At 58.4% G+C, this 13,508-nt stretch overlaps 1 protein-coding gene across 1 annotated transcript in view; it reads left to right on the top strand.

Moving 5' to 3' along the window:
* The window catches only part of GRIK3 (glutamate ionotropic receptor kainate type subunit 3), a 225,202-nt gene that overhangs the window by 165,193 nt on the left and 46,501 nt on the right, over positions 1 to 13,508 (top strand). Inside the window, exons 6-8 of the mRNA XM_062193266.1 lie at positions 4,634 to 4,807; positions 5,247 to 5,390; positions 10,308 to 10,415. Of these exons, the coding sequence (XP_062049250.1) occupies positions 4,634 to 4,807; positions 5,247 to 5,390; positions 10,308 to 10,415 (426 nt within the window). The remainder of the gene's footprint in view (positions 1 to 4,633; positions 4,808 to 5,246; positions 5,391 to 10,307; positions 10,416 to 13,508) is intronic.

The raw sequence follows: 13,508 nt of genomic DNA, 5'->3' as shown, positions 1-13,508 counted from the left end.
ATTTGACTGAATCTTAGAGAAAAGCCTATTTAAGAGGTGTTGAGAATCAGGCATTGCGTCCAGGGGATAGAACGCACACAAGGTGACTGGACACAGGGGTGCATGTGGCTTTCCTGGAGGAGAAAAAAAAAAAGAGAGCGAGAGAAGGCAATGGGGAGGGAAAGGGAGGCTAGAAGGGCAGAGAGCTTGCTAAACCTTGCTAAGGAACTTGCCCTTTATCCTTAGAAGGCTTTAGGAAGCATTTGACTATTTTAAGCAAGGAAATGACAGGGTTGGGTTTGTACTTCAGCACTGCCCTTCTGATGGCCATGTGAGGGAGCGTGCACTGTCCGGGGCAGGAGGGGGCTGGGCAGGCAGAGCCTGCAGTGGGAGGGGCATGCATCATCCTGGGGGAGGTGGGGCCCTGGAGCTGGGCTGGGCTGCACCACTGCCCCGCTGGGCAACCTTGAGCAAAAGGCCTAAGCTGTCAGCCACTCAGTCCCTTCCTCTAAGGCCCCCTTGTGAAGTGCAAGGTTCCTACCCAGAAGGCACTGAGAACCACATGCAGAGGTTTACAGGTACTCGGTAAATGTTAGCTCCCTGCAGCAAAGAAGGACCCCAGCCCATCCACTGCTTTCTCCAGCAGCCCTGCAGGGTCCCAGGGGGCGGCTCCAGTAGCTGTCACCATCCAGGCAGAAAGGAAGACTTGTCAAACACTCAAGGCTTCATCCTTGCCAGATGTGCCTGGGGGCTGTCTGCTGGCCCGTTTCTTTCTCGGGCCAAACTTCTGCGGGGGTGGGGGGCTGGGAGGCACCATCAGCACTGCCGTGTGGCAGGGAGACAGGAGAGCAGGTGCTGCTTGAACGTGGTGGGGGATGTCTCCCCTCCCACTCCAGCTGCTGTCCTGGCCCAAGCCCAGACCCTCCTCCGTGTGTTTCCCAAACCCGAGGAAGAGCTTGGGTTGGCGTCTTCTCAAAGCCCAGCCCGACCAGGCCCCACCACAGTCTGAATCCGACCACCTAGAGGTGGTGCACATGGACACACACATGCCGAGCTCCAGGGGTTCGCCCGTGCCCCGCACCGGAGCACCTGGGTCTGACACCTGCTCTGGCCCCCTTCTGAAGCTGATGCACACCCTGAGAGGCTGCAGGTGATGGCTCAAGTAGCCGAGGCCCTGCCACGGGTCTGGGTTGAGTTCCTGGCTCCCACCTGCTGTCCTGGCCCAGCCTAGGCTGCTGTGGACATTTGAGGAGTGAATCAGTAGATGGGAAATCTCTCTCCCTTTGTCTGCCTGTCCCTCTCTCCCGCTTAAATAAATAGATTAAACATCTCCAAAGATAAATGCGATGCGCTCCTTGCATTTGGTAATCCCAGGGCTGTAGAGCATGGGGAGGGGGAAGCGGGGGTTGAACAGGACAGGAAGTCTCAGTAGCTGTCTGACAGCCAGCTCTCCGAAAGGGGGCACACACAACCCCTGCCCAGTTCCGTGGTGTAAATCCTGCCGCCCGGGCCACCACGAGGCTGCCCATGTAATGTCGCTGAGCGTGGCGAAGAAATGCCCACACATGGGTGCAAATTCAGCTCTGCTGTTTACAATTGTGTGACCTTAAGCAGGACACTGTTCTCATTTATAGAAAGAGAATACCGCTAAGTGCCTGCAGCACAGGGGGCTGGGAGGTTAAACCGCTTCCTCACGGGCAGGCTGAGCACAGGGCCCACCCCCCACACCCCTCTGCCCCATCTCAGCCAGAACCCTGCCTCTGCTGAAGCCCCTGCCTCCGGCTCTCAGCCAGCCTCTCCCGCCTCCCCAAGTCCTGGCTTCCAATCAGGACTCTATGACAAATTTGGGACTAGGCTCTTTGACCTGGGCTGAAGTCTGCGCCAGCCCCCTACAGAGCCTTCCAGAAGGCAGCGTTTGGGGAGTGTAGGAGGAGCAAGAAGAGCTCAGCACCGACCAGAAGCATCTCAGGGACCAGGGAACGGCGGCACACTGAGAAGGGCTCGCTTTTGTCACGTGTCCCCTTTCCCCAAGCCAACATGGAGGGAACCGAAGCAGGCACATTGTCGCTCACAATGGTGGCAGCCTCAGAGAGACAAGTGCAGTCCAAGTGTGCGCCCCACACCTCTCCCAGCATGGGGTGGAACGACAGATTGGGGGGATGGGCTGGGGGCCAGGGTGGAAGGCAGCTGAGCTAGGGCAGGGTATGGTACCGCACAGACAAAAGACACTCAGTTTCCCCACCGGGCCCGCCTAGATTGTCAAAGTATATATTTCAAAGGTCAGGAACGTGAGTCTCATGCTAATAGGGCACGAGCCTGTATCAGGGATGTATTCAACCCCCGAGGGCCCGGGAGGTGAGGAGGGGGGCTGGGAACGCTGGCTCACAGAACGTTTGCGCAGCCAAGTGTTTGTTCACGGGCATTGGGGATGGGGCGTGGGCTAAGACAGGATGTGTTAATGTCCCGCAAGGTAGCAAGGCCCCAACCTTGGGGATGGCCACTTCTGCTGGACACAAATGGGCACCTTCACCCAGGGCCTGGGCCTTAAACCAGCAGCTGGCAGTAAGGGTCCACGCCCAAGCGCACCGTCCTGGAGAAGCAGTAGCCCAAGTGGTGATGTCTCGTCCGGTAAGAGCATCCTGCACCCCTGCGGCCTCATGTCCAAGTCTGGGGCTGTTTTGAACAGGACAGAGCTCTGTGTTGATCTTATGACCACTGCTGCCCTCTCTTCTAAGCCTAGGGAAACCTGGCTCCTCCCTCCACCCCCGCTCTCTGTGCCTCCTACCCTGCCCAACCCCCTCAGCCCGCAGGGCCTGCCCATTGCCCCAGGATGTCACCCGGCCCACAGACAGACAGACAGGCTGATCCCTGTTCAGCTGCTCCTCCAGGCAGGGGGCGAAGGGCCCCGCGCATGGGGGGTGAGGGCAGAGAAGACGGAGTTGATGCCCCTTGAATCCTACACTGAAAAGCCTGGTTTTTCCATACCTCCCTCTGGGTGACTTGCAGCTGCCCCGTCCAGAGCCCTGTATCTCCCCAAGGTGGGTCTCCCCGGGAGAGGAAATATGAGGGTACTTTGAAAAGTTCATGGAAAATGGAATAGAAGATAAGTGTGTAGGGGCCAGCACTGTGGATCAGCAGGTAAAGCCACCACCTGTGACACCGACATCCCATATGGGTGCTGGCTCAAGTCCCGGCTGCTCCGCATCAGATCCAGCTCCCTGCTAATGAACTTGGAAAACAGCAGAGGATTGCCCAGGTACTTGGGCCCCTGCTACCCATGTGGGAAACCAAGATGGAGGCCCAGTCCTGGCCATTGTGGCCATTTGGGGAATGCATCAGCAGATGGAAGATTCTCTCTCTCTCTCTCTCTCTCTCTCTCTCTCTCTCTCTGTAACTGTGCCTTTCATACAAAATAAGTCTTAACGGAAGGAAGACCTTTCTCTCTGTCTCTCCCTCTCACTGTCTGTAACTCTACCTCTCAAATAAATAAATAAAATATTTAATAAAAAAAGGGTATTTCTGGAGGCCGGTGCTGTGGCATAGTGGGTAAAGCCACTGCCTGCAGTGCCGGCATCCCATATGTGTGCCGGTTCAAGTCCTGGCTGCTCCACTTCCGATCCATCTCTCTGCTATGGCCTGGGAAAGCAGTAGAGGATGACCCAAGTCCTTGGGCCCCTGCACCCATGTGGGAGACCCAGAAGAAGCTCCTGGCTCCTGGCTTCGGATTGGCACAGCTCTGGCCGTTGCGGCCAATTGAGGAGTGAACTAGTGGATGGAAGACCTCTCTCTCTCTCTCTCTCTCTCTCTGCCTCTACTTCTCTCTGTGTAACTCTTTCAAATAAATAAATAAATCTTTTAAAAAAGATATTTCTGGGATCAGTGCTGTGGTGTAGCGGGTAAAGCTGCCATCTGTGGTACCAGCATCCAATATGGGCATCGGTTCTAGTCCTGGCTGCTCAACTTCCAATCCAGCTCTCTGCTATGGCCTGGGAAAGCAGCAGAGGATGGCCCAAGTGCTTGGGACCCTGCACCTGTGTGGGAGACCCGGAAAAATCTCCTGGCTCCTGGCTTTGGATCGGCCCAGCTCTGGCTATTGGGGCCATTTGGGGAGTGAACCAGCAGATAGAAGACCTCTCTCTCTGTCTCTGCCTCTCTGTAACTCTGCCTTTTAAATAAATAAATAAAACTTTTTTAAAAAATGTTTGTTTTAGTGCAAAAATGCTAAAGTCCGCAAATACTAGATCTCTCCAAAAACTTTAGGGAAAATGCATGTTATGAAAAAATTACCCATGGATTTCAAATTTCTTTGCACTCAAACAGCTTCTTCAAGTGCCCTTGCCGCGCTCTGTGGGAGCCTTGCTAAGCTTCATGGATGGGTGAGGCTGGCGTCCCGGGTGCCCTCTCCCTGGGTGCCGTCAGGGGGGCGTGGTCCCCACTTTGTAGAGGAAGAAGCAGACTGAGGCCGTCCAGGTACCACATGGGGTCTGAGCTCCCGGTGGACGCCTACTCCAGGGTTTCTTTGAGGGTCCCCACCACTCCCCGGGGGGGGTCCACAGACAGCCTCGGGCACCAGGGACCTCCCTCCCCACCTCACCCCCGAGCAGAGAGAGTACAGCAGCCCCACAGTGCTTCACACGCACTCCTGTCTCCCCAGGACCTGTACGCCCTGGACCTGGAGCCCTACCGCTATTCGGGGGTGAACCTGACCGGCTTCCGCATCCTGAACGTGGACAACCCGCACGTCTCGGCCATCGTGGAGAAGTGGTCCATGGAGCGGCTGCAGGCGGCGCCCAGGGTGGAGTCGGGCCTGTTGGACGGGGTGATGATGGTAGGCACGGTGGCCGCTGGATCCCCCTCCTTCCTCCCTCCCTCTTCTTCCGCCCTCCTTCTCTTCCCTCTTTCCTCCCGCCCACCACTTGTCTTAAGACTTGTCGTGTCTCAGGCAGACCCCAGACCAGGGACTGGGGACACTAAAGCTAGGTCAGACCCCATGGAGGGAATGCAGGCATGCTAACAAATGGTTACAGAGACAGAGGGACAAAGACCAGGTGTCTTTGTCAGGCACAGAGGACTTCGGGCCAGCTGTGATGGGCAGGCGCAAAGGCCCAGAAGAAGCAGGTGTGGGGAGGGCAGTGAGCAAAGGGCGTGGCCGGAAGAGGGTGGGCTGCAGAGGGAGCCACACCAAGAATGCCTGTGGCGGGGTGGGCCGTGGCCTCAGGGTGGGGGCTGGGAGACTGCTCTCAGAGATGTCCGGGCCCTCCCTGCAGACGGACGCGGCCCTGCTGTATGACGCCGTCCACATCGTGTCCGTGTGCTACCAGAGAGCGCCTCAAATGACCGTGAACTCCCTGCAGTGCCATCGGCACAAGGCCTGGCGCTTTGGCGGCCGCTTTATGAACTTCATCAAGGAGGTGAGAGCCCCGCGGACCACCCCTCCCCTAGCCTCGGGCCATGCTCCTGGGCTGCTGGTGCCTTCAGAGCCACTGAGCGGTCCCCAGTCTAGGTCTGAGTGTCTGACAGATCTGACTTCCAGTCTGTACGGACTCTGGCCTGCCCCCTCGAGTCTGCAAGCCTCAGTCTCCTCTGTGAAAATGGGCCCAATGGGATGAGGGTGACGGGTGACTGTGGGATCGCTTCTCGGCCTCTTGGCTAAGATCCAGTGATGGGTGACTGTGGGGCGTGAGTCCTTGGCGCGTAGTAGGTGTTCAGGAGGCGGTCACCATCAGCGTGGCCCTCAGGACACAGCAGGGCTCTGCGTCCCCTCATTCGGGGGACCCCACTTCCCAGCTGAGTGCTCTAGGGCAAGCAGGAGACCCTCGCTAGGCCTCGGTCTCCTCATCTGTAGAATGGGGTGTGAAGCTTGCCTACCGCCCACGAGTGCAGAGAGTGCTTCCTGCATCAGTGCCGCTTAGCAAGTGACCATCAGCCCACGGACGTTTCTTCATGTCCGGGTCCCCGACCATCTTCCCAGCCGGGGTTCCCCCGGGACCCATGTGTGGGCTGATTTCAGAGAAACCAGAGAGCGTGAGTGACACCTGCCCTGGTGCTGAGAGGACCCTGGAAATATCCAGTGGCGACTGCTCATTGCAAAGGGTTCTCCACCTGCTGTGTCCTTACTAACTGCAGGCGGTGTCGTTCCCATTTTACAGATGGGGAGAGCCAAGGCCTAGCTTGCATCCTGGCTCCATCATAAGTATTGGTGTGACTTAGGGTGAGGGGATCACCTGGTAGGTCCTTGGTTTGCAGTAGTAAGGGGGGCGGGTGCTTGCCTCAAATGTTGTTGGGAAAACAGTGGAAAACTGCAAAGCCCCCAGCCCTGCGTGGAGGGAGAATCAGATCCCAGGAAGACTTAGGAGCCAGGGTTGCCCTGGGCCAGAGGGACCATGTCCAGGGCCCCACCGAGAATGGTAAGGGAGCTCATCTCTGCAGCAGGCAAGGTGGACCAGGGACCAAGCGGCTGCCATGGGCTTCATTCCATTTGTCCAACAGCTGTTTGTTGTGGGCTGCTGGATGCCAGGCACTGACCCGTGCCTGGGCAGCCCCTGGGGCCAAAACAGAGGCGGTGTCCCCTCCCCCCTCCCCCCACACACACACTCACAGCCTAGGGAGGAGACAGGTGCTCATCAGGTCATCCTGGTAAGACGCGGAGCCCACATGTAGAGGAGGCAGCTCTGTGGGAGCAAACGACAGAGCCACTTGCCAACCCCCAACTCCAGGCAGTGGCCCCTGGGGTCCCAAGTTCACGGTGACTGCTTCAGAGAGAGGTCAACGACAGCTCCTCGCATGGGAGGACTACAGATAGAGCAGAGGCCCGAGGGGTCACCTGCTGCCCTTAGAGCACGGCTCTGCCCCTCCCCTGCCACCCCGCTCTGTGCAGTAACCGCGGGGACGTCCCTCACCTGGCAGACTCCTCCTCCTGTCCTCATGAGGGGGTCGTTCAGTCCTTGGCCTTTCCAAGAAGGGACTCCAGTCAGTCCCTCTGTGACAGCCCCTCCCTGTCCAGCCGGTAGAACTGGGGGTCCCAGTGGCCAGTGCCGGCAGGCCTGCCTGGGGACCATCAGCTGCCTCTCAGGGGGCCTGGCCCTGACTCCAGCTCCCTGCACCTCCCTGCTCAGTTCTCGAGGGGCTCGGTGGCCCAAGCCACTTCCCTGCCCTCGCCCTCCTCTGGCTTAGCTGGGAGGTTTGGGAGCCAGACAGAAATGGCTTGGAAGCATCCCCACTTGAGAACTGATGACCTTGGGCAAGTCCCTGTGCCCAGATCTCCTGCTCTACTCAATGGCCACAACAGCAACACCCATAGGGCTGCTGGGAGGACGCCACGAGGAGTGGGACCTGGGAAGCACCAAAGACAGCACCAGGCACACGGCGAGGGCACGGCTGCTGCTTTCCCTGGCACCTGGGGCACCGTGACAGCCTCCTGGTCAGAGCCAGAGGGTCTGCGGGGGCTGCCCCACTCTGCCCTAACCTCTTGGCATGCTTGAGTCTCAGCCCTGGATCCCAGCCTCCCAGGGCTGAGCAGTCCAGGTTGGGGGCCCTGCTCCCAGGCCCAATGAGTGACCCTCACCACTCACCCCTCTTCACAGAGCCCTTTCCAGAACATTCCTCCTGTGTGCCTTTTAGAGCTGTGGCACCCGAAGCCCAGCTTGGCCACGTGGCTTGCCCAGGGTCCCCAGCCGGTGCCCTGCCCGAGCCCCACACACACTCCTCGCTCAGTCCCTTTCCAAGTTGCCTGGCTCCCCATCTGACTGCATGACAGTAAATCATTTTAAAGACTTGGCATTTCCGAGAGGAGCTGGAAAATACCAGGCCGGAGTTCAGTGCGTGTGAAGCATCTTTCATTTAGCGAGTCTTGAGCCGCGGCTGGAGGGCCGGCTGGGCAGGGAAATGTCACGGGGAGGAGCTGCCAGCGGCTTCCTGCCCTGGCCCTGCCCACCCACCCCCAGACAGGTGCACCTGCTGGCATTTAATCTCTCTCTTCTGACAGGGAGGAAGACTTCCCTCCAGAGCAGGTTTGAAGGCACCTGCTGTGATTTCCCCTGGGGGCCAGGAGATAGCCCGAGGGTGTGGGAGCCTTGGAGGAGGAGGGGAGGCTGAGGGACTGGGGAGCCAGCCTGAGGGAAGCAGAGACTCCCCTTGAAGTCACAAGCAGTGGTGTGCACCTTCTCGGATGCATCCTTTAATCTCTGCCTCGGCCCCTTGGTCCCCAGCAGCCAGGGCTCCATATAAGCCCTCTGCACTCCACCTTGGGGTGCCGTGACCCCGGGGCCCTTCAGCTCTGCTACTGCAGTGAGAGAAGCTGTCCTGCCCTGCCAGTGTGCGGAACCTGCTGGTCTCAGGTCCTGTTTGAGCCTCCATGTCCACATCTATAAAAGGGGGCAGTGAGGATGTGCACCTGGCGGAACTGTGATGCACAAACTCAATGAGCTCCTACAGGGAAGGGGGAGCGCTCTCTGCATGGGCTTTCTGTGGGGCCTGCCCGGCCACGCGCCAGCCCTCATCCAGCAGAGGCCCAAGGCTGGAAGCAGCGAAGGAGGTGAGCGCGAACCTATTGCACTTGACCGTGACTCGATGCTGACATCCTGTGCTGCACCTGCACAGGTGCCTCACTGCCTGTGGAGCCGAGGGGTTAGAGCATGTGTGCAAAGCCCACACCCTAACCTCTTCTGTCTGACAGCTTCCCAGAGCCCTCCAAGCGACTGCCTCTCTGCCCGAGTTCGCACTCCCACCGTCCACTAACCCTGGAGCTGCCCGAGTGCTTGGAGATTCCCCAGGGTTTTTAGTTTGGAGCAGTAGATAAACCTCCAGGGATCTCTGAGCCCACGAACTTGTGGTTGAACTGTGAGTGTCCACCTGGGCACTGGGGGGCATTCAGGGGGAGAGGGACGGGGGAGCCGTGCTCAGAATCTGCAGGGGAGCCCAGCCCCCGTGTGGCTAGGAGCCTCGTGTGGCAAAGCCAGGACAAAGGCAGCTTGCTGTCCGTCCTCAGACCTCCTGCTGCCGCTCACCTGTTCTCTGGACACACAGTGTCCTCTGGCCCAGTCTGCCTGTGCGAGCTCCCAGGTGGTCCCCAAGCCAAGCCTTAGGTCTCAAGATGAGCAGACATGTGGGGTTTGTTCTTCTCTCAGACACAAAAGGTTTGGGTGTTTAACTGTGTATGGGGTCACTGTCCTAGTCTATGGAGGAGGGAAATGGGGTGGGGCCCTGGGATCCCGAGTTCTAGTTCATGGGCTCTGTGAGCTGGGGTGATTCATGCTGCCCCAGGCCAAGCTCCTCACCTGTAAAAGGGGAGTCGTGGCACTCGCCAGGCCCGCCTCCCAGGGCTGCTCTGTGAGTTGCAGGTCGTGAACAGGGTGAGTGTGCCTTGCAGAGCTCCTGCTCAGGCCCCGGGAAAGAGCCCACGGGGAACGGAGTCAGCAGAGCTCCCTCCATGCAGGTGCAGGCGGAAAGAGTGGGAGGCTTTGTGGGCACCCCTGTGCGCTCCCCAGCTGCAGCGCACTTGCAGCCAAGGTCATACATGTAGAGCCATGGGCATGACTAGACGCTAACAGGCCACGTGCAGTAACAGGCAGTGGCCGGCAGGGATCCCAGCCGACCCCTGACCCGCAAGATGGGGCTTGTCCCAAACCTCTGCCTGCCGCTCTGTGTTGGTGACAACTGACAAGGAGCAGCAGCGACCGTGTGCTCCGGGCTCCTTTGTACAAGCACAGTTCTCGATGTTCTGCAGGGTCAGGTGGGTCCTGTAAATCACTCCATTGCATCGCTGTGGAAACTGAGGCAGAGCGGTGCAACAACATACCTGCGGTCACATGGCTGATGGTGGTTGAACCCAGCATTTGGACCCCAGAGTTTTTAACGATAGCATGCATGGAACTGGCGTGGGGTTGGATGTGTGTGTTGGGGGTCCCTCTTGAGCTCCCCTGCCTCTCTGGGGGGGACTCGGAGTACCTGGATCTGCATCCAAGGTGGCTGGGCCTTTCTGGCGTTTCTGCCTCTGGGTGGGTCCCAACTGCATCTGCCCGTCTCCAGGAATCTCACAGGAGCTCCCCACTCCCGTGGCTTCGAGGCGGGGGCTCGTTTGAGCGCATCCAAGATCGATGTTGTACACGAGGAGGTGCAAATGTAAAGCTGGCTAAAGAGCATAATAGAATTTATGGAAATCGCTGGCTCGCACCGCAGCCCGAGCAATGATGGAGGTGATTATTAATTAATCATGGTCTTGGGGGAACAGTATCAGTGCAAGGAGTAATTAAAATGAAGCATTGTACAGTTGTACCGAATGATGATTTATGAGCCCGAGGAATTACCACTCTGCCCTCTCCCCTCGGCAGGCTCAGTGGGAAGGATTAACTGGACGGATTGTTTTCAACAAAACCAGTGGCTTGCGCACAGATTTTGATCTGGACATCATCAGCCTGAAGGAAGACGGCCTGGAGAAGGTGGGTGAACTCGCGAGAGGGAGGTCAGGCCGGGAGAAGGGGCGGGACCTGGTGCGGCTGCCTCCCGGCGCTCAACGCGACACAGCTCTGTGTAGGGCAAGCTGAGCCCCTGAGGCCTGGGCAGGCTGAAAGGTGCGGGGGTCAGGGGCCTGGCTACAGCAGACACCCAGCCCGTAGCTCTGTGTGCAAGACCCGTCAGGGAGTGATACCTTGGAAAAACTTTTTAAAGAGATGGTAACTTCTTTTTTTTTTAAAGAGGTATTTATTTATTTGAAAGGTAGAGTTACAGAAAGACAGAGGCAGAGAGAGAGAGAGAGAGAGAGAGAGGTCTTCCATCCCTCTGGTTCACTCCCTAGATGGCCACAACGGCTGTAGCTGTGCTGATCCGAAGCCAGGAGCCAGAAGCTTCTTCCAGGTCTCCCATGCGGGTGCAGGGGCCCAAAGACTTGGGCCATCTTCTACTGCTTTCCCAGGCCATAGCAGAGAGCTGGATCAGAAATGGAGCAGCCAGGACTCGAACCAGTGCCCATATGGGATGCTGACACTGTAGCGGATTTACTCGCTATACCACAGCACCAGCCCCACCCTGGGAAATTGAATCAGAGGCTCATGGGGCACACAGACTGTCCCCAAGTCCCTGCAGAGCTGACATGGGGCAGAGGGGCAGATGTGTCCTTGGGTAAATAAACTCCCTAACGCCCGGTGGGTGGGTGCCTGCCTGGGCTGGAGTGCGTTCACCATCACTGGAGGCATTTAAGCAAAGATAGAGCAGTTGCTTGTCTGGCAGACTGGAGATGCTGCTTACTCTTGGAAACAGGTGAAGCACAGGGACTCTGAGCTACCCTACTGCAGGCTCCCAAGACTTCTCTGATTCCAGAGAGTCTGGGGGGAGAGCAGACTGGCCTGGGGCTGGGGCCTCGCATCTCACTAACTGGGGAGCAGGTGTTCAATGAGGCCAGTTCTGGGCCCCGGGAACCCGAAGCATGTTCTGTCAGCATCAGGCTGCAGGGCCAAGGAAAGGGATTTAACCCAAGCCTTGCCAACTCCCAGCTCTGCCACACCCTGTCCCACAGGATGCCGGGCCCTGGGAGCCACTGGGGCCGCTCTGCAGCCCTGCAAGGGAGGGCTATGAAGTGCAGGGAGCCGAGGGCCGTTCGGGGTCTGCGTGCCCGGATTCGAGTCTCTCATGTGGATTATGTTAATGTCCACCTGCTCTCTGCACCCCTGCAGCCACCCTGAGTGCGCACACAAATGAAGCTTCCCCAAGCACAGCTCAGCCCAGCTCTGACACTGCCCGCGGCTCCCCAGTCCCGATGCTTAAGCTTCAGCCCCTCTCCTGGTCTGTTAAGGTTCTCTGAGAAACACCCCAGCTGGCCTCCTCAGGCCGACTCTCTACTGCTCCCTGAAAGAGACTCCATGGTTCAGTCACGCCCCCCCCCCACACACACACACACAGTGTTGTTTCTGAGCCTACACCCATGCTGTTGCCCTGGGTGTAAGGTGTGCCCTCTGCCCCCTGGGCATCACCTGCCCCACTGGCCCCATTGCACCTGTGACCATAGCTCCTCCATTCACTCCTGAGCTCCCCTACCCCCAACCTGCTCATGGGGGCACAGTGCAGTGGAGGCGTGGCCAGGGAAACCTCATCACAACTCCTGCACTACGTCCTGCCACACATACCGCCCAGTCCTCGAGGACAAGGGCTGTGGCCTCATTGAGGTCAGTTGGTCCAATCCCGTCTACACTGTGAGACTTCTCATCAGGCCACCTTCCTGATTTCTGCTTGACTCCTGCAGCAATGGAGAGCAGCCTACACCACCGCCCCCAGCAGCGAGTACCGTATTCACCCAAGTAGCTGTTCATTTCGACTCTGTCAGCTACCCAGCTCTGGGGATAGCCTGACATTCTAGAGAGGCCCATTAGATGGCACACACGCCACCACACCCTGTCCCCACACTCATGGCAGGCATCAGCAATCAGTCACTGGCACACTCCGCCTCTGAGCTCCCCTGCAGCACCCTTCTCCACCCCTCCAGGCAGCTGGCACAAATTGGCCATAGCCTGCGCACTCCATCATCCCAGGACAAACGTTGCACCCACCAGCGGCTGCTGGTCGCAGCCACCTGGGTTGCGAGCGGAGAGCTTCCTGAGGCTGGGTCCTCCTTGGTCCCAACATTCTCAAATCCTGCAGCAGCTGGTGTCCGGCGGGGCTTGCATTCAGAGTCTGGCAGGTGCTTGCTGAGATGAGAGCTGCTGCCGTGGCTGCGACCCTGGGCAGGTGTCTGTTGAGTGCCTCCTGCTCCCAGACTCTTGGGCTCAGCTCGCTGAAGAGCCTCCTCCAGGCTGTCTGCCTGTGTCTTCTCCTTGTGGCCCTGGGCGGTTCATGTAGGCAGGGATCCTGCCCCGAGAGGGTGCCAGGCCCCCTAGCACAGCTGCTGTGCCTCTCGAATCATCCCTTCTGTTTGCTAAGCCAAGTCACAGCCGATCCCAGCCAGCTCCAGCCGGTGGCTTTGGGGGGATTAAGGCAGAATTACCCAAGCATAATTACATATCTCTCTGCTATCTGCTTTGCACAGCTCTCTTAATGGGATGTTTGCACTCAGCCTCTCTGTTTAATTGATTAAGTTTCCTGAGTACCCTCCCCCGCCCCCAAACTTGGCCAAGGACAGAGTGGGCATGCCGAGGCCTTCCTTGAGAGAGGGGGTCTGGGATGGGGCAGAGCTGAGCAGAGTTGTGTTAGAATGAAGCTTCCAGAGGCCCAGAGCTTTAGGACAATTTATAAACTTGACCTTTCCATCCCTCCCTCCAGCCCCAGACCTGATATCAGTAAAGCTGCAGCGAGGAGAGAGATTGTGCCACCTCGGCCAGGAAGTTTGCCGACTTTGGGAGTCAAACCACAGAGCAAACTGACCTCACACCCAGCAGCATCCCCAGCCCCCAGCAGCCTTGTGCCACCGCCCCACATCCCAACGGCTAGCAGAGAGCAACCCCATGCCCAGCCGGCCTGCAGACAACACGGGTGCTTAGGGGACGTCTCCCTGGCTCCAGGCCCTGTTCTGGGCTTTGGGAAGTGTGTGTCCCCAGAAGCTGGCA

This window comes from Lepus europaeus, chromosome 5 (assembly GCF_033115175.1).
Source record: "Lepus europaeus isolate LE1 chromosome 5, mLepTim1.pri, whole genome shotgun sequence".
Lineage (NCBI taxonomy): Eukaryota > Metazoa > Chordata > Mammalia > Lagomorpha > Leporidae > Lepus > Lepus europaeus.
The sequence above is the reverse complement of the archived record's forward strand: the minus strand, read 5'-3'. Positions and strand labels throughout refer to the sequence as shown.